A 22,226-nucleotide genomic window follows, 5' to 3' on the forward strand; every position below is an offset into this window, starting at 1 on the left:
GGGATGTCCGATTTTAAATTTGGATCCTCGAAACTTCGAAATCCGATATCCTTCCGTAGAATGGAAATAAATTTTATAGAAAATTTTTCCAGTTCTACGTCGTTTTGTCAATAAAGAAACCTTCTGAAGAAGAAATTAAAGAAAAGGGATCGCGATGATCAATCAAAGTTTAAGGAACTCTCGAGAGATACTCTTCAAATTATTTTTCGCAAGGAAAGAAGAATTACTCTTAATTTAATTTAATGCATTTGACCCAACCTGAAAAAAAAACAACTATTTAGAGAGTAAAATTTAGAGATTTTTGCTTCCAAAAATATTTTTCATTATTGCTTTGAGACTCGCGACAGTTTTATCTTTAAATAGATTCGTACTCTTAACGATTCCCAGTTTCGTGAATTCGCGACGAAAAAAATAAAACACATTTATGGTAAAATTAATCCGCATCGGAATCCGGTGAAAAATTGAACGTCTCACAATTGATATTTTTTTTTTTTATCGAAACGAGAATCGTATCGATCCACGTGGTATCGTTGATACGTCGTCGCCCGTGAATTAACAGCGAGCCTCGAAAGCGAGACCTCTATTTCGATTATCGGCATGTTGTATTCATGATGCGTTAGCGCCAAAGAATGTAAAAATCCTAGAATTCGATAATTGATCGTTTAAACGGCTATAATCCGCCGGGATCTTTTTCAATGCGTTAAAAAATATTCGCGAATACCGCGGAAATCGTATATCATAATCGTTATAAATAGAGCGGGTTTGCGGAATGAATTTTCACGTGGCCAGTCGATCGTCAATTCATTAAAGAAAAATATGAATAACGCGGAGGGGAATGAGAAAGATCCTCGGAACAAGAAATTGATACGCGCAAAAATGAATTATTATTCTCTTCCCGAGGGGTGAGTTTTATGAAATTCACCTTTGTCGATCGTTCTCGTTAATATTAATTGACGTTTTCCACCACGTTTCGAATTATTTTCGTATCTGTCACGATTTTCATTTAACGTTCTCGTTTTTTGATTCCATCGGTTTTGATAATACCTGAAAAAAAAAAATGCGGTCTGTAAATTATGGAACGAACAGAGGTTGAAATTGTTGCGCGTCGAAAACGAATGTGGAAACAGGGAGAGAGAGAGAGAGAGAAAGAAACAGCATTACCTTCGGTTGAATTTTATTCTCTGTGTTGATACGATATGCGACAAGCATGTTTACATGTATATATATATTTCGTGTATTAAACCGCGATTTATAAACTTGGAAATGGACGAGGTGGAATTTAAAAAAATTTTTTTTAACGCAGTAAAATATCTGATCTCTACATTTTATAATTTTTTTTTCTTTATTTTATGTAATTAAAAATATTCAATCATTATAATTCATTTTTATATCGTATTATTGTACTATTTTAATAAGATTTGATTAATAGTTTCATCGTGTTTCACTTCTTTATTTTATTATATTTTTTATTATCTTAATATTTCCGGTTTATTTTACAAATTGAACTTTTATTTATATGTATTTATATGTATACGTTTGTATGCATTTATGAAAGTGATACGATTATTAATTATTATAATTATTATATCATTTTTATAGTCTTATTATATTACATAAGAGAAAAAAAATAGGAATATATGTATATTCATCCACATTCAATTATAAGTAATTTTATAAGTACAATATATTTTACATCTTTTAATGAATATATACGAACGATAAATTTTGATTCGTATCAAGATTTCTCCATTTTCTCCTGTTCCAAGATAAATTTAAGGAGACGAGTGATTTATGTACATTGGACAAAACGATGTCCATTTCACTGGTAGAAATTGAGCAAATAAGAAGGGATGAAAATTTTCTCTCGAATTTTTCATATTGCCGGAACAGCTTCTTTGCTTCGTCCATGCATTTCGACCTAGCCCTTATCATCGCATTCTTGTTCGTTCTTTCCATTCATTCCTATTGAACGGCATGGCGGCCACCCATGCACGGAGAAAAGGGCTAGGAAATCGAGGATCGAAACGAACGATTTCAATAAACTCGACGTTTTAACACATCGAATGTTGCGAATTGAATGATGGACTCTTTCAGGCGCGAAATTTTTTAAAAAACGATATCCTTTTTTTATATTCGTGATAAAAATATCATCGGGAAAAGCGAATTTTACAATTTCGCGAATATTATCGAGAAGAATAAACGTTGCGTTTCCATAATTTCGCGTTAAAGACGTGGAATATTTATAATGTTCTTTCAAATTTTATGGAATACAGTTTCATCCCATGCTGGGGAATGAGCTCGTGAAATTATTACTCGAGAGTTTATTCTCGACTGCCTCGTGATGCGTGCAATCTTGAGGACTAAGATGTGGTTGGGATAGTTATGCGAACTGTCAAAACAACTTGCATTCGTATAAAACATTGTTAAGTCAGTTGACTTGTCGCTGAACGAAACACATTTACTATAGAATTCTCGTCTCTTGTGTAATCTGAAACAACAAAATATGTAAATTCTATTTAAACTTTGTCATTATTCTTTCTCCGATTTCTACAAATATAATATATTAATACTAAATTGAAAAATTCGAAACGAGATATAACTCTTTTCAAAATTCTTCAATCACGAAGATTTGATTATTTTCTCCCTTTTCTTTATTATACTTTGTTGAATATTTCTACGCAATTTCTCCTTACGACAATTAATGAGATTAATTTTTCTTTTATATTTCTTTTTCTGTAAAGATTATTTCCTTTTTTTAAAATAATAATTTTATAAAATTTAATATTCTTACGTATTCACAATGTCAAATGAAAATTGATGAAATTTCGTAAATAAAGAAAAAAAATTTCAATGATTTAAATCGTAATTCCAAACAGTGGTTGAACACTCACGTAACATAAGCTGGATTTGGGTATACAATAGTCGATAATTAGCTCAGTCAAGCCATCATCCCGGTGGTTCCAGAGAAGCTTAAACGCACAACAGGCTGCTTAAATCTTGCATGGTATTGTCGAGCCATCCATCGGTAACTAAACGTTGGCTCCACAAGGGGTGAAAAGTTTACGTAACATCGTAGACTAAATCCTTTCGAGTGATCAACACGAACGAATCCTCCGGTCCTCCAGAGAGATACTTTAAATAGATTTGATCAGGTCTAACACTTACTGTCTCTCTGTCTTTCATAGCTCGTCGTTCCATCGATCTTCTTTCGTCTTATCATTTTTCATTTTTCCATCACATTATACGTTAGATGTTGGAATCGTCAATCAATCCTGAATATTGCAAAATTGCGCTGCCTTTCTCGTTCGAAGAATTTTCCAAGTTAATCTTGTGACTAATAAATAATAATAACAATTATTCCTTGATTTTCATTTCAAATTGAAACTTCACTTTGATCTTTGATTCCAATGATATTCTGAATTTTCCTTTGTCCAAGAGTTTTCAATTCTTTGAAACTATAAAATTCTAAAATGATACGATGTTTACTATTGAGGCAAACAATAATGTCTAATTCGTTGAATCTTTCAGTAAATCTTAAATCTTTGTAATTGTATAACAAACTTTTCTATTAATTTTTTTTTTTTTAGTATCTGCGATCCAATATATTTAATTATGATTTATTTTACAATTAAAAGATATTTCTTTTACTGCTTTTAGCAGTACACGTTCGAGGGGGAAAGGAAAATTAAAACGGATTTCTGAACTTTACTCGATCGACTAACTCGTCAAAAACAATGGCCGAGTTTTGAGAGCGGCTTTATCCACTAAACGAAACACGTTTCACTGTTTCGAAAGTAAGTTCCCGCAAACTGGTGAACTCTCTTGAACAATTCGATTCGAAGAGCATCGCATAATCATCGTGCGTTACGTGTCGAGTAATTCAATGGAAAGTTTTGGTCGAATTGGACAGACATTGCTTTTAAAACTCAATTAAGATTCTATTCTTTCCTTTTATATTATTGAAGTTGCTCGGTTTCATTTCACTCGGTCATTTTAAATTCTTATTATTAAATTCTTATTATGCGCCACGGAATATATTTCGTGAAGTTAGAAAACGATGTAATGAAAGGATTGAATATTTCCGAGCAATTAAAATCTTCTAGATCTAGATTATTATACGTATATGAAATAATTAATTTTGCAATTTATTAAGAATAATTGTAATAATAATTATAATCTTCTCGTAATGAATCGAAAAAGCTAAATGAATTTATTTAAAAAATTTTAAAGTAATTCCAACAATCTAAAACAATAATCACGTTGTCAAACGTCCATGACAAAAATATTTCATTGGCTCAACTCTCTTGATCTTTCTCTTCCTTTTCCCATTGCAATAAAAATATATATATATATCAGAAATACTTGCAACCTGGGTCATTTATTCGCGCATGATATATCCAGATTTCGCAATCCAGTAGCGCGGCCGCACAGGTCATATTTCAGTGTCTTCCCACTGCTCGTTGTCGACAGAAATATTTGGCAGCGCAGTAACCTGCAATGGATGCCAGATATGCGTGGTTTAATCCAACCCAGAGTCGTTTCGTTCATCGATTTCGTTCCGATGCTACGCGTTCTGTTACATCGACAACTAACTGCGCCCAGACAAATCGTTGCATCGATGCACAATAATCTGGAAGCTTTGGTCGAATCCTCAAATTCGAATCGAATCGAATGAATGTATACCTCGTGGTAGGAATACCTTTTCGATTATCATACGAGGAATTATTATATTTCATGAAAGTAAATCTCGAAGAAAAGAAAAGAAATTTGAAAGATTGAATAAGCCTCTTCACATTAAAAATATTTAATCCAATATTTGGATTTTTATTATTAAGAAAGAGGAAATTTACAGCAATGATAAATTTGCAAAGCTCAAATTTAGAAATATAAATTAACCAAATAAATTAACCAAATTTGGATCCTTATATTATTCAATATTATCATGGGAATTTACAAGATTTGTTCAATTTTTATAAAAATATCGTGTTTTTACAATAACGTATTCTATTTCTTTCGAAATATCGAAATTTTGATTGACCTGTAGAATTAATATTCCTGTTATATCACGTTACTTATTCACGAATTTTTGAAAAATTCAAGTTCTTACCCGAATTTTCAAATTTTCAAATTTTCATGATATTTTTTTTGCTCCACCGGTTTAACGTTTTCCATGCTATTCTATTTTTCTTTCAATTTTTCATAGAATTACTGCATCACCATATAATATTCCGAACCAGTTCTCTTTATAACATACACGTATACATACATATGCACGTATGTATGTTTGAAATAGCGAAACAGAACGATTGCTGCGTGAAATTTACAAGTGTATATTTTTCGAGCGTGGAGAGAGTATATAGATACGGAATTCCAGCATGACTTGTTCGAAACAGTTTCTCGTTTAATGTACGAGCTTGTTTGACAGAAATATCTGGAAAAATCAATCGATTCCCTATGAATCGAAGATCAATAATAATCCAATATCACAAGAATTTGCTCGTCGAATATAAATTTTAGACAAGAAACATTTTCAAAATACAAGAATCTATTTATTCATTCGATGCATTGACTACCATTTACTATTTTGTTCTATTATCTATTTAATTATAAACTACATTTAGATGACTTAATTTGTTAAAAGTTTATAATAAATAATTCTTTGCAAAGACACTTTCGAAATGATATTATTCTTAAACATACTTTTACTAAAAAATGAGACAATTATTCATATGAATTTTTAAATTTCAATATTTAAAATTACAATTTTATTTTCTATATATTTTATCTTCTATGTAAATTCCTCTGAATCTATCGAATCAATCTAATATATTTCAATTTACATTTGAGAAACGTTAATCGAAAAAAACCACAATCGAATTGCTTTCTAAAGAATTTTTGTCTAAAGTTTATTGCCATCGACGCGAGCTTTCCTATTTTATAAATGGCTGACACCGAAAGCATATCGAAAGCATCATGAACACGTGCGCAGAATCGTGCGCAGGATAGAACACGTTGCGTCGTTCTTTGAGATCGAACATGGGTGTAGATCAAGGGAATTCAAAGTAGGGCCAGGTGGAAAGAACAAGTTGGAGGAGAGGAAAAGGGATAAAGAGGGAGGAGGGATCGCGAGAGTTAAAGGAAAACAAAGGGGGAAAGAATGGCGAATGGAACAATGAGAAGTAGTTAAATAAAGAAACAGAAACGAAGAAATTCAAAAAGGAGCTACTGGATAAGAGATGTAGAAGTGCGATGGAAAAACAAGCGGAGAAAACAGAGAGGGTTGACTGGAGGAGAACAAAAAAAAAAGAAAAGAAAAGAAAAGAAAAGAAAAAGTAGGAGACAAAGGAGGAAATAAATACGAGAGGTATCTCTGAAACGCTAGGATAGTTCAGATTTGAGAATGTACTTTGGTTGTTCCTGAAGATAAGAGATTTTTCTACTCTTTAGATATAGAGAGAAGCCATTTTTATTTTTGTAGTATTTTCGTAGAAATAATTCAAGTAATAAATGGTAGAGTTAGCTATATATTTACACTGTATTTCATAAATAATATGATGACCCTTTCCAATAGTTATTCTAAATCAAATAAAAAAAGAAGCCATTCTTATAGTAAAAATAATTTAAGTAACAATCTATATTGTTATTTTTTTAATAATAATTACTACAATATAATATGATATTATACCTTGTTAGATTAATTAAATTAGACGCTCCTGGAATTTTGAATGTATGGTATTCATCAAGCATTTCACTTTGCTATAGACTCGAATACATAGAGGTATGCTAATGGAAACCGATGCAGGCTAGCTTAACATCTTCATCGAGGACGATGTATCTCTAATTAACATTTATGTACTCAATTCATAGTTCATCAATGAACTTTATCGAAAAACTATCTCTTCAATGAGTTTAAAATATATTGAATGATAACACTTTGAACAATTTCTTTTCCTATACACAAACAATCCTTCGGATTTGAGGAAATTAATTCGATTTTTATTAATCTCTCTAGAAAGGATTCGTGAAGAAAGAAAGAAATTCAACGAACGCCCTTTATCTTCTTATAAAATTTAAAAAAAAAAAAAGACCCTAAAAAGAATAAAATTCTAAGAATAATCGAAAACAAAGGGGAGGGAAGGAAAGTAAGAGGTGACGAAGTAAAGGGTGTTTCAGAATGCACTCGTCGCGAGCTGTTCGCTATATCCGGTCACGCACCGGCGCGTGACTTCCTTTCATCGGCTCACAAAGGAGTCCGGTATCGAGCAAGAGCACCCTGTACGCGTTTGTTCCATGAACACCGTAACAACGACTTCACCCCTTCCACCACGCAATCATTCGCTCCGAGAACTGGTGGCCTCGATCTCGAGCCTACACCGCTGGACCCAACGTCACTGGCGGTCGATCAACCCATAAATCTATCCTGTTCCGTTCCCACTTCGGAAGAATATATATTGTAATCGTTACTGGCTGATTATTCACGAGCCCTCGAACGCAAATACTATTCTGAATTTTAAATTCGACCCACCCTAAAATCTTTTCTTTCGTCGCCTTTGAAGGAACGATTTTTTTTTTTTGGTGGATTCTTAGGTTGCTTAAGTGGAATGTAATAATAGTTGTGATAACTATTATTTTACGAAGAAAATATGTTAATACGACGACTCGTACGCGTAAAATAAAAATGGTAATTTCAATCTTGATCAAACGTCGGTTAATAAGTACACTTTTCTACCACACTTTTCGTCGAATCAAGGATTGACAAATCGAATCGTGACAGTAAGATTGAATCTTCCTTGTAACAAGACTAAATAAAATTTATTACTGTCGGAGTCAATTTGTAACGAGCTTCGACAAGCTGGAATCATAAAGTTGTTCCTTTTCCGTTTCATTTTGAGTTTCCCTATTCTAGTTTCCATTTCCAATGAATCTATCACTGAGATCCTTGGCAGAGACAAAATCGATCACTGAATAATTGATCGATCAAATTTTGGAAATACAATTTATTTTAATATCTCCCCGAATGGTTTTTCGATAACGACTCGAAACGAATTCTGCATAAACTATTGCAAATCCTAAGAGAACTGATTCTGATTATTTATCACAAATGGATATCAATTATTATTAAAATAATAATATCAAACATTCGTCTCTATATTGTTAAAGAATTAACATCGATTGTACACGGGAATCTTAATTCGCAATCAAGGAAGATTGCATCGACTCGTAATTTCACGGAATTGCGGGGGAAGCTTACAATTAGTTAACCGACAATCGTAATTTAGATCGATGCTCGGGCAGTTATGGAAACCGACATTCCTGAAATTCATTACCAGACACCCGGAGATAGTCATCCGTCTCTAATTAACTTTTCTCTACGAATGTCTTCTTCTCTACACGCCACAATTCTCATCTGATACCGCGTCGTATTACATCCATATTTAGAGAATATTTTATTTTCTATTTTATTTTATTGTCACTGTTTAATACCAGAGACGGATAACTGCATCGAAAGAAAGAATAAAAAATAGAAAAAAAAAAAATCAAATACATCAAAGGAGAGAAAAGGAAAAGTCCCTTTCGCAATTTTCGAGAATAAAATTCTGTCTCGAAACAAAGAATTTTCCATCCGAGCTCTAATGTTAACAGACAACTTCCTGTCCAGGATCGTAACTCGCGTATAGGGGACGCTCTTCTTCTTCAACGCGACGCTTCCATAATCCCAACGCGTCACGGGTTTTATATAGGTGGCATCGTCGATACTCTATAACCGAAACTAATTTCATCGGCTAGCTTTGGGAATCATTCGAGAACGGTAACACTTTTATCACGAAGAGATGAAAGAACGTGAACTCGATGGAACGAAATACTGTCTCGCGGGGATAGGGTTTCACAGGTCAAGGGTTTCGAGCGCGTTGACGTTGCGCGTCCTTCTCGTTTTTTCCCCGTTCTCTCGACATCTTCTTTGAAAAGGTGTCGCGTTCAAGCGAGAATTCGCGCTTTGGAGAACCCTTTTTTCTCTCTCTCCCTTTCTTTTATCTTGTGCGCGTGTTGTGGTAGATCGTACCGTAAATTTTCGATTCACTCTTATGGGATGGTTGTGTTGTGGAAGATTACGATTTCTGGATCGTTTTTCGCTCAAAATACGGGAGGAGGAGATTGGGAAATTATTGCAAAAATTCGATAATCGTTGAGTAAAACGAGGAATAGAGAGCCTTTGTGTTGATGGATTCGACTTGGCATTTAGAGAGCACTGCTAATTGTCGAGAGCTGTGCTGAAGCTAACGAAGTGAGAATTCGAGATTTTAGATCCTGCAAGACCTATTCAATTGCCTGTTGCTCGAAACTGAACAATGCTATGGAGCACAAAGCTATATAGATTCTGTATGCCCAGAGTAAAATTATATATGGAGGATAACAGAATTAATAGAGATTTAAATCCTATTAAATAAATCTATATCGCTTGCTCTAGCGAATAAATGAACGATGAATTATTATACGATCGTACAGCCACCCGTTTACAGCTCCAACATTTTTCGACAGAATGGGGAGGGTATGCGCGATTTGCACGATAATAAAACGCCACAGGATATCTGAATGTAAGCCGGGTGAGCGGACAATTCGAGAATCGGAAAATTATCGGTGCAAAAAAGGCCAAAGGATACAAAGGAATCTCATTTTCAGACGACTGAATGCCCTCCTCCCCTCTCCCTTCCCCCTTCTTCGAAAGAAGAAATATCAAGGATGACGTATGGTCTTTTGCAACGCATAAAGGAGCATAAAGATATCGGTTATAAAGGAACCGGAATCCTCCCTCGATACCGTTCCAATTCGGACTCTGTCGAATAATATAGAAGAGGTAAATCCCTTATTTTATTCTCAGGGTAACGATGGGCCAACCCCCAACAGCGGGATATTCGAAAATCTCGGCGGAAGAAAAACTGCCGTTCGAAAACGTCGAAACGTCCCACGAATTTTGTAAGATAGATTTTTGCTCGAGTCTCTTTTCTCAAGCATAATTTCGACGCACGTTTCGTACGGAATTTAAACGAAATTCCGGGGCTTAGCGAGCGAAGATTATCCAACAAAAATATGGCGAGTTTCAGCAAATAGTGGAGCGTGTTTAAAGCTTTAAGGCAGATTAAATTCTGTCACTCTCCGCCATCGTGAAAAATATTTTCCACGCATTTCTTTTTTTTTTTTTTTTTTTGGAACGTGAAAAAATTTGTTGGACGTTAAAGGATAGGAATTTAATGAATTATTCGTTCGAAAATTGTTTTTGATTATGCCTTCCGATATATAACATGTTCAAGATATATTGGAAATATATATTCCAAAACATCATAATTCTCTGCTACTGAAATTATTTGCTATCGATGAATATTATCGGCAACTGCGCCGAGGCATTAATTATGCATCGATATAATAGATCTAGTAGAATTGGTCCCTAGCCAGACTCAGCAAATTGTAATTTGCCAGTAGTTAAACACGCGTTATCGGTTCCTTCAATTTCCAATCGGCGATTCAATTGGCTTGCGTAAAATTTTATTATTGAATCGATTAAATTATCGAGAAAATGACAGAGGATAAAAATAACCATTCCGATTGTTCCTCCTTTAATAATATCGCTTGATCTCGAATTCATCTCTCTTATATTCTTCGAAAATCATCCTCATAGCACACACGAGAATTTCAAATGATCGACTGTCGAAATTCTCGATCAGTCAAGGATCGAGTTTTCGAACTGGATATATATATATATATATATATATACACACACATACACGTTCATCGCCTGGAGGCTACGAAGAAGTACGTGCCACGAAGCATCGATTCGTTTCAACCGGAAGTATCCGTTTCCATCCGTTGGAAAGAGCTTTGCGTGATTCACCTACGATCGCGCCAACTTGCATCGAATGACGAAAGGACGTTTTGGTGGGGCAAAAGGATTGGTATCGAGGAATAAAATTGCTCTGCGTCACCGCGGAACGCGAGTATTCGATCATCATCGACGTCTTTTCACCAAGTCCTCTCTGAATTCACAGATTTTATTGCGAGACGATCCTCGCTCAACTCTCAACGACGAGCTTCCAATTGAGCGCCATCTTTGAGCTAGGACTACAAAAAAAAAAAAAATATCAATCGTTGTCGAGGAGGGAATATAGAAGATATGCGCACAGATGAGATTTTTTTATAAGCTTTGGAAGCTTAAGCGCATCTCGAGCGATATTTAGAGCTTTCAATTATGTGCAAATCGTTAAATTCTCTTTCAGAATATGTTAAATATTATAAGATATCTCTTTCGATAAAATATCTTTTTTATCCTTCATGCTAAGATTTTTCAGCATTGCAAGATATATGTGTGTGATGTTTATAGAAGGTTTCATTTTGAAACAGACAAACGTTTATCCAATTTGTAACGTGTTACATAAATTCGAATTTTATGGTGGAATTTATAAAAACGTTGATAAAGAAGAAATTCCCTCCGTTCCGGTTTTGACTGTGTATTTTTAAAATCGTTCCATTCTCGTCTCTGAAAATTCCATTTTCACCGATCAAACAGTTCGATATCAAAATACCAAAATCCTTTTTCCTCGATCTCATACATGTAACGTATATCCATTCTCTTCTCTCTCTTTCTCTCTCTCTCTCTCTTTCTCTCGATAAAAAAGAGTTCGTAGCGAGCACGTTGTCGCGATGAAAAATGTAACTGTACGAGGTCAAACTATGAAGTAATTGAAAGTTCAAGTATTCCCATGTTTCGTGTATACTTTGCAACCGTTCGAGACGATCGATAAAACTTGGAATTGGCCATCGAGTTGAATTTCTCGTCTCGTATTCCCGGCGTGGAATCGAATCTTCCACAAGAGAACAATTCGATAATATATCGTGGCGAGGATCGATCAACCTTTGCCGCGTTTCCGCCACGCTTACTTACACGCCAACTCGAAAGCCTCTCTATGGTCCATCGAATCTCCAACAAGGGGCCAACGATTGGAAGGGTCGAATCGAGAGAAACGAAAATTATTGGCAACATTCAACTGCTGCGGGAACTCGTCGCGCCTGTTAAACTTCTATAAGCTCCTAGATGGGGCTCCTGGAGTCGGTGGATACTGGACCGAATACGGGTAAGCGTCAAAACGCAAGTAGTTACGGCCAAACCGTCATCACTCGTAAACACTGTACCGTGAAGAGCGTGAATAGATCGAAATTCGACGAAATGAACGTATGTAGATCGAGAACCAATTTGAAGAATTTCAACGAAAACTATTCTGATAATTTATCCTGAAACTCCATTAAACCCTATTAAAGTAAAAAAAGTAACAAGTAGATGGAACGCAAGTGCTCTAGAATATTGCACGCCGCAATTCTAAAAATTTGGAATATTTTTCGAAATATTCGCATCCCTCTCCCCTCCACTCGATATTCCACTCGATAACGTTGAGAGGCAGCTTCGTAAGGAAACTTTATTGTTCTCCGCCTCTATCTCGTTGATTATTTTCGGCCTGAGATACCCGGGAACGGTTCCGCTCGAGAGAAAACACGCGTGATTCCGTATATAGCCGGGGCAGGGCAAGACGAATTGAAAAGGCACTTGTGCGTCGAGTTCGTTTATCCGAAGATGAGACCGAGTCTCGAGTCTTCGGCAAACGTAGCGGCGCGCCACTGTTTCAAGTCCCGAGATCGGGAAGGGAACTCTTCGGGATGCATCGAAATGAAGGCACCGCGAAACTTTCGCCGCCGCACAAGATAAATTTAGAGGCGAAAACTCTTGTCTGGGAACAATACTTCTACCCCTGGCTCGAAAACTTCGATTCAAAAGTATCCCCCCGATACGCAGTCGAAGACTTAATTGCAAGTCTTAATCGCTAATCGATCAATTATCGAAGAATGCAATATATATATATATTCTTGATATTGAAAATATAATTGGTTATTCGATTCTGCACGTTCGTAAAAGTAGGTTAGATATTTTTATCTAAATTATTAAACACGCCTTCTTTTTTGTACAATAATACGAGTTGTAAAATCTTAAGTGGCTTACTTAATTCGAATTACTGTCTCTTGTTCTTTACTGTCCCCTAGGCTCTTTATTGTAATAGATTGTAATAGATTGTAATGCAGGATGACAAAGGATCGTCGCACGAATATCATGGAATGCATAAACGATGTCGTCATGATGGCCACCAGTGACCTGGCGCGTGTAGCTAATATTTCATCGGTAATTTCAGTTTGTAAATTGATCCGGGGAGCGCAAAAATGGTTTTATATCTGGTAAATTGGAAAAATAACCGGGCGTGTTTTATTCAGCCGTGGTCCTCGTATTTTCTTTCAATTTGCACGCGTGAATAATCGTGATTCAAATATATCGTTGCCGCGCGTTCATTCCGTTCGTATAAATATAATATAAATATATTGTAACGTGCACAGAGAATCGTGGCAACTCTTCGATACTTTTCCTGAAACCGTCACGCTACGTCAAACGCGTATTCCGAAGTTTGACGTTTTCCTCTCGATCGACATCCAGAAAGTGGTATTTCGTTTACATTTTCTTTCCACGCGATAAATCGATCCGAGTTCCTTTTATTCTTCAGACAATTCCATTTTATCGCTCGTCGCATCGGCGAAAATTCCTTTCCCTCGGTTTTTACACTCGTCCTCCTTTGCGTTTAAAAAGGTTTCATTTCTGGTGCAATTCGCGATTAATTAAGCAACAAAAAGAAGAAGGGAGGAAATCGAAATAGAGAATTTATAACAGCGAAACTGCGAAGAAAAATAAAAAAGGTAAAGACAATTTTTTTGTTTTATAATAGGAACATATATTAACAATTTTCCAATGTTTATCTTGAGATAATCTCGATATAAAAATCGATCAATCTTATTTAACTTTAAAGTGGATCGATATTAAATTGAATAGCTTCGAGAATGAATATCGATGCATAATTTTCCGAAAGATAAACTTCGATCCTAATATTAAGCAATGAAATAAACTCGTCGTTGATTTCAAAATTAGAAAAGTTTATTTTCAATTTTATCTCGCGATATAGCAGCAGCAGCAGCAGCAGCAGCATTGTAAAAGAAAATCTTGACGAGGTTTATTGACGCGTGAGCAACGTACAATATCTATTATCGAGTTTGACGTTCTCTGACGCGAAGCTGAACAAACAGTCGGCGCAAACGAGGACTGGATAGGGGTAATAGTGTATATTTAATAAAGGGTGCAACGTGCACGAATAGGCCGGATCGAGGAAAAGTGGCGCGGGATGTTAAACACACCTGCGCATCGAAAATTCACCATGAATAATTCTGTTTGGCTCGTTTAACGCGGTTGCAATACGCGTACCGGCGGAACTTCCATCAACTTCCGTTCAACGATAATTGACTTTGCGTCTCGCCGGTACTATTTATTTGCCCGCCTTCCAAGCCTGGTCCAACTGTACCACTCTCTGGACCAAATGATCGAACCGAACGTCGAACGGCTGGAAACGCGACAAAGATAGATGAAAACAAGAAGTTTAAATTGCCAGTCCAGATATCGAGTTAAGGTTTAATTCTTGAATTGGAAATTAAATCATGGAGATTTACTCGACTCGAATTTATTTGCTCATGCACGACTTATGTATCACGAATTCAATGGGAATATTTGGAATATTTGGAATAGAGAAAGATAGAGGAGGGGGGAGGGGGAGGGGGAGGGGGAGGGGGGAGGAAGGGGGGATTGCGATCGTGATCAGAAAGAGGACATCCTAAATTAGGGGCGTATTGAATTTCTCCTTGTTTCCAAGTTGTAATTGATTTATCTGGAGCGTAGAAAGCGTGGACCGTAGAACCGTAGAGAAGGGGTTCTAACGTTGTAGATGTCTGGTTTATCGATCTCCAAACTGTACAACAACAAGGGCTTTTCGAAATCTATTATTTTATGCATGTTTAATCCGCTATTAGAACGATGATTGCGGTTGTCGGGAGAAAGGATATTGATTATGTTAATTACGAATTTTGAATTTGTTAAATGATGCAGTTTTGATATGAATATTCATGTGTGTATCGTATACGATGCTTTAACAGCGTTTGTTTGTTGAAATAAAATGTACAGAGTTTACCGGAAGTACTTATCGTTTTCTTATTGAAAGAACATGTAGAGATGTTTTTAGATCGTGTGGTTATTGCAGGGTGGTCCAGACTTCCCGGTGAACCAGACTCTGTCGAACATTTATGGCCGTAAGTCGGCCAGTCCAGAGGCTCCAGACCACGTAGACGAAACTCAGGTTCGTAAGATTGTAAATAATGTCGTGTCAGAATTAATTTTCGATCTTGTTCTTGTTCTTAACTTGTACTGAGAGAATGACGTTGTTCAAAAACTGTTGCTGAGGGATACTAACTAATTATGTTTTAACAATTGTATCGTTTGTGTTCCCATTTAATTTCAAAAATCTAAATGTAAAAAGATATTTTTAAAAAATTAAACTGTATGTAGAAAAATAAATTTTTTTTAATATATTCAACGATATTTTAATTTAATCGATTGTGAATCGAATCATCGAGACTCGGTTGGCAATAAGGAAATCTCAAGTTTCTTCTCTTGCGCTATAACTGCAACGTTTCCTATTTTATCGACGTGTTTCTCCCATGTAATTCCTCCGCAACATTAGCTACAAAATGCTGGTCGATCAATTAGTGACTGTCGATATTTTCTTATTAATCTTCTACTCTTCTATATTTCCGTTTTTACATAAAAAAATGTTTAAATTCGCGAAATCAAATAGTTGATCAAAAATACTCCTGTTAATAAATGAAATTTCTTAGTCGAGACATTACACAATTTTTTTTGTTTTTTTTTTGGTGCCGCTCGTAATGGACTTTTCCACGACAAAAACAGAAATTAATCTATTTTGCATCACGAACTATAATTTTCCAGTTTCCGACGTTCTTCCCTCTTTTCGTTTTCTCATTTCCGCGACGAACAGAGCGGAAAAAAAGAGAGATGCATTTATCCTGGCAATCCTTCTGCTTATTTCCTTCCGAGATCCGCATTCTCTTAGAATAGATTTTATTGTGCGTCCACGAATATTTCGTATAATGGAATTCATTTCGAAAAGTTGACGGTACGATAAAAGCCAATTTCTCTCTCTCTCTCTCTCTCTCTCTCTCTCTCTCTCTCTTTTTAGGAGATGAGAAACACGATGGAGATACACAGATAACGCGTACAAAAACAAACGAGAAACGACATAGGCGATAATTTCATTTACTTATCATTCCGTCTGTGAACACGGATTGAAACTCGCTTCGATTTTACACGTCATTTCGCCGATTAGCGGAGAGCACAAAGTCAACGATTAAACATAGAGCAATAATAGGCTCGCTTGCGGCGAGACAAATTTGTAAATTATGCCAGAAATCAGCGTGACTGCATTATCAATTCTATTAGGCGGTTACCGTATTTGCAAATAAAGTGTGGAAACTAGATATAATATATTCCATTTGATTTCATTGAACTGATTAATCTGAATTGAATTGATAAAGGACAATCGTATAATTAGTACTCCTTTGATCCTGATTATTTCTGGGTATTCGAAACGTATCAATTTTTTCCCACAGCCGTTCCTTTAACAGAAGAAAAAAATTTCAAAAATTATTATAATTACTAAATCATAAGATTTTTCTTTTTTCTTTTTTTAGAAAATTCTAAATAACTATCCAATATTTTATACATATATATTTTAATTTTAACGTTGAATATAAATATAATTTTGTTTGTTATTCTATTTCCAAATCAATCAGCTTTTTACATTTTAAAGATTTTAATCGAAACGATAAATCCACCGTTATTCCACACAACCCATCAATTCTCGAATCGTGCCGAAAGCCAGAACGAGACGAATCCGTCTACGATAATTGTGCCTTATGTCCGGAACGTTTCGTGTCGAAATTACATCTGCGCGGAAAGGAGGTTAATGAAATAATAGCGACGTTTCAGGCGCACAGATTGTAAACATAACCGTTGCTCGTCTCTATGTCATCGAATAATCGCGCGAACTTTAATTAACCGACTGATATGTAAATTTTCGTTCGTTGGAGATTTTCTGATTCACGTTTTCATTGTTCTAGGAATATTTACGACATCTTTTTTTTGAAATACCAATACAAAATATATTTTGTCGATAACTTCATTGACAAACATTACCTTGAGCTAAAGAGTGTAGTATATTAAATAATTCGAATAAAATTTTAGAAAAAATAATCTCCAGTATTAACTACGATCCATGGTAGATATACTTCTTTATCATCATTATAGACATAGAAATATAAAAGTTGTAGTTTAAAATTTCTGTCGATGAGAATGTATTTACACCAGTTCAATTCATTCAAAAATAAATAATTTTCTAAATGTCGATGAAAGAAAGAGGGGGAGTTTCGAATTTATTATTTCACTACGGATAAATCAATCATCTGTGCAATTCGTCAAAAGACAACAGACTACTTTACTCATTGGTCACTTTAGATTCATTTTGAACGAAACGCAGACGAGAATCCAAAGTTTGAAATGGATCGAAACTGAGGAATCAGAAAGCTGAGAAAGGTCTCGGCACGCGTGAGCTCATTCACGTGGAAAATGGGATTAATCCATTATCACGGTTGCAAACGAGAAAGCACGCTCGTTGAACACGGATTGAACGGTGGTAAGATCGTGTTATAGTCGAACGTTCGATGGAAAGAAGCGTGTCGGAATTAGATCAGGACGCGTTGGTAGGAGCGCCGAAACGTGGCGACCACCAACGTCGAGAAGCTCTAACGCCAGTACCGACATTGACGTCCATCCCTTCGAGGTTCGTACACGACGTGTCGTCGCTCTTCCCGTCCTCTTTCGTCGAATTCGTTAATTTTGTTTCCAATGTCCAATTTTATTCTGCCGTGAATAGTAATCCTCTTCTACTTTCTCTCGATCGAGGCGTAACAACAATTGTCCCTTGTTTTCGCGTGCACGGGGAGTCTTGTGTTCGACGAAAACGAAATTTTGTGAACGGTGAATGATAGTAGTAGAATACTGTTCGCATACACGCGTGGAACATGTGGAAGTTTCTACTGAATTATTACGTTGTTCGATGATGTGAATTTATGTATTGTTTTCGAAAGAAGATTCACTTCGAGTGGAACAGAGAATTATCTCGTCGAAGAAGTGGTCGTTGATCAATGAAGATAAGGAACACGTGGATACTGATGCCAGGAATCAGAAAATCGGGATCTATTAATTGACACGAATAGCCGACCTTGCCAGACTCTCTTGTTTTTCTTGGAAGAAAAACCCTATGGTGAGAGATCAGTTGTTTAAGGAGGTTGAGATAAAACGTACGCCCGAGAAACAGTAGTTTCTCAAAACTTCGGGCTAAGGAAAATAAGCTGACGTCCGTGGGTGATGTCAGTCGTTCCTCTTCGAGGAATCATTATTTCCAGCCAAGCCAAACTACAACGAAAACAATGAAATCGAGCACGTGATCTTCGTTCAAACGTAGAAAACCTCTTTATATATATATATATATATTTTTACTTAGCTTCCGTGTACGTGATGATATGGATCCATAATCGAATAAAAGGATCGAATAATTGCGTCGAAACGTTTACGACGGCATTTTGTCCGTGGTTCGTGATATTCTCTTGTAAACAATTTAACGATGCTATTTGATATTCTTGGAAATGTGTTTAAACGTTTTAAAAGCTTTGAACTTTTCCCTCGTACCTGGCTTATAGTAAAACAAGCTTGTCCTTCGTTAAATAAAACGGATCAAACATTGTCTTCTGTTGTTCCAACATGTTTCGAACACAACCGCTAAGAATAATCCTTCTACGTCGCACAACGAATTCTACGATAACGCTCGAAACGATTTCCTCGATTTACACGAATGAAATACACGGAACATTTTTCTTGCATTAACGCCGAGCCTTTCAAACGTCCCGATCGGGGCCCAGCCACCCTTTAAATTTCATTTTTCACTTGGCGCAACTTCTTTATCTGGCCGCGTACCATCCGCGGGATCGTCGAAAGAGCTGCTGCACCAGCCACTATTCATCCCTCAAAGCGAGACTTCTTACGAGAACTACTTTCCTACCTATTCTTACCAAGCTTTCATCGAGTTCCTTTCGATCGGGATTCCTCTCGACCCGATACCCTTTTCTTAGTTTGTTCCACGATCCTACAGGAAAACAGACTTACCGTGGACGAGTGTTTCAAACCGATAGTTGAACGCGAATATTTGTCGTGAAACGACGTTCGTTGAAACGACAGGAAAGACTATTCTTCTGATTTTTTTCCTGTTTTTTACGAGCAATAATTATACAATGATTAATTGTGAAAAACGTGTCGAAAGTGTCTCGTTACGAATGAAAATTCGAAAATTCCATAGTGGAGTAAAAATAGTGGAGTAATGTGAAATAATACGAAGGAATAAAATTAAATTTTTCACAGAAGCGAAACAAAGTTAAATCATTGCAAATTTTAGTGGAATTTTGAACAGATTCCGATATCGGAATTCAATCTTATAATATACATTTAATGTTGTAATTGTTTATCGAAGATGGATTGAAAAAGATTGGTCGAAGATTAAAAATGGAGAGAAACAAATTTATAAGTTCTCGTGCAAAGTGAACGTGAATAAACGTAGAACGGGATCAAACAGAGTGACACAATGATCGATTGGGTGTCTATCGTGCGTCATTCGCGACGTCGTTTCAGCGACTATATGTACGGCGTACCTATTAAGGTACGCAAACGAAGAACAAAGAGAACCTGTCACTTCGGGGAACACGTAAATCGTAGTGTTGTCACGCGTGCTTCGAAACGATCGACCAGTTTTTGCGGATGCTGTTGGAATCACGTAAGTCTCTCGATAAAAATTCCATTTGTATTCTTCTATCGTTTTTAATATTCATGGATGAAATGTATTTTAAATTTTGAACTTAAAACACACCAAAAAAAAAAGTTATACATGTGTAACAATATTTTTACATTAATTTCTACAACATCCAAAATTCAACGAAATTATAATACAACTTTTGATTTCTCTATAATTTTTTTTTTTTAAATACAATTCTAAACTTAGTTATTTAATTAGAGTATATAAATTCAAATAAGAACGATTCGGGTTTAAAAATTTGTTCGAGTCTCTCGAGAGAAATTAAATCTGTGACAATCCGACACTTCAGAGAGGAAACTTGTACCGTGTATTTTATAGGTTAAGAGTACAGAAAATGAAACATCAGCTCTTATGAATAACAATTGAATCCTATCGAACCATTCGTATTGGATTTAACTTCGTGTTCGATTTCGTTGGATTTAAATTCCTAGGTTCATATATAAAATTTGATTCCATCATTATCCGCCATTATGAATTCACTCGAATAAACGAGGATCGGGTATTCGATCTGTAACCATTGAAACGTGAAAACGCGACAGGAAATAATTTATAGAAACACGAGTCCAGCATGATTTTCAGCGTGTTTTTTTTTCTTCTTTTTTCTTTCTTTTTTTTTTTTTTTTTTTTTTTTGACGTAATCGCATCACTCGTATGTTTCGATGTTTAATGATTTAATATGCTTCGAAATTTCACACAAGCTTTTAGCTGGATTTGTTCGGAAAGCAGGAAGCCGCTGTTTATTTATACCAGCCTCCCATTTCCATGTAGCCGCGCATGGACACGCGCAGAGTTCATTTATCGTCATGGTTGCATTTAAACGCTGAAAAATTGACCGCTCGGTAAATTGAGTCGGAAACTGCATCGATTTGTTTTATTCGTCACACGGGATGTCAGAAAAAATTTGCGATACTACGTTGATATAATTATAAAAATATATAACATCATAAAACCATCTATTTTTAGATTTTTAGAATATCGTGAAAAATATTTTAAAATTCTAAAAAAAAATCTGGAAACGATAGCGAAATATACACGTTAAATTATTCGATTTTGTTTAATTATTTCGATATTAAAAATTAAAAATTTTTATCAGTTTAAATTCTTCCAAATTTATTAATTTATATGTTATTTACGAACAATTTAACTTTATAGAATAGAATAGAATTCATGAAAAAGGTGTGAAAAGAAGAAAAGAATGCAATTAAATAGGTTTCGTTGAATTAAAGCCACACAGACGACATTCACATCGACGTTTATTCACGTATGGGCAAGATATTCGCCGCTTCAAACGGAAAGGTTTCAATAAACGTTCGATCATTGATGCCGTGGTTGGCCACTCGACCGGTCGTCGCATTCGGAAGCCTTGCTTGGTCGTGATAATGAAACGAAATCCGGGATTGCGGAGGATTAGCTCGGTGGCGACATCATCGATATCGAAACCCGATAATACTGGCACGTCAGTCAAAACCTTGCTCACTATCGGTTGTGTACTTCTTTCATTTTCATTTTCAATTTATTCTCACGATTTTGAAAAATGATTTTTCTAAACGTGCCGAAAGTTAGACCGAGCGATATCGTGAAAGTGCAACAATCACAACAACAACAAACGAATGCGGAATTAGAACACGAGAAATCGTGTGTCAAACGTAAATCAAGATCGGCCAACTTACGACGAAATAAATTGTTTCGAATGATTTTCGATGGTCTGCACGTCAGTATTTAGAAATGGCCATAAAGGAAAATGGTGGTTGTTTTTAAGAATGTCACTGAAAATGTGAAAGATCGGCGGAATAATTAAACGATGAAATGTTGGGGTTACAGAAGACCCGTTACGCTGGTGGAGGAGTAGAGGAGCAGCTGCCACCACCGCCGTCGCCACCCCAGTTGAAAGAGGCCAGCCAGCTGGATGGAGTTCCTAGACCGAATTCGGTCGATCGTATCCTACATCCCGACGGTAGTCAGCATATCCTAACTAGCCACGATACTCTGAACAAGGTAATGTTTCATATGTATATCTCATTGCATCGCAAATCACTCTTTTAATGAATTGCAAATGTAAAACGAACTACTGGAAGAGAACGCTTGGGGTAAGCGGTTTATCGAATTAAATATTCCCGCAAATATGCGCGCGCATGCTCAGACGGAATCGAAAGATTTGCCATCTGTTTGAATTTCGTGAAAGCGTAAATGAAATCGATGCGATATATGCATGCGAATATTGCACAACGTACTTACCGACTGTGCTCAATCGGTAACGCGCTTTAATTATTACCCCTAAATTGGCTACATCACCCCACGAAAGATGGCGCGCGTACTTGGAGATTT

At 36.0% G+C, this 22,226-nt stretch overlaps 1 protein-coding gene across 16 annotated transcripts in view; it reads left to right on the top strand.

The window, feature by feature from the left end:
• Positions 1-22,226, top strand: part of LOC122713572 (disks large 1 tumor suppressor protein) — a 524,720-nt gene that overhangs the window by 294,622 nt on the left and 207,872 nt on the right. For 13 of the 16 annotated variants that reach the window (XR_006346517.1, XM_043934736.1, XM_043934489.1 and 10 more), the window contains 2 exons: positions 15,165-15,260; positions 21,723-21,896. Coding sequence is in view for 15 of the 16 variants with exons in the window: in XM_043934736.1 (XP_043790671.1) it covers positions 15,165-15,260; positions 21,723-21,896 (270 nt within the window). In the remaining variant the exon portion in view is untranslated. Of the gene's footprint in view, positions 1-15,164; positions 15,261-19,458; positions 19,863-21,722; positions 21,897-22,226 lie in introns of those variants that run through there. The other 3 variants (XM_043934406.1, XM_043935417.1, XM_043934994.1) reach the window with 3 other exon arrangements.

Source organism: Apis laboriosa, unplaced genomic scaffold, assembly GCF_014066325.1.
Source record: "Apis laboriosa isolate Shangri-la unplaced genomic scaffold, ASM1406632v1 scaffold104_cov149, whole genome shotgun sequence".
NCBI lineage: Eukaryota > Metazoa > Arthropoda > Insecta > Hymenoptera > Apidae > Apis > Apis laboriosa.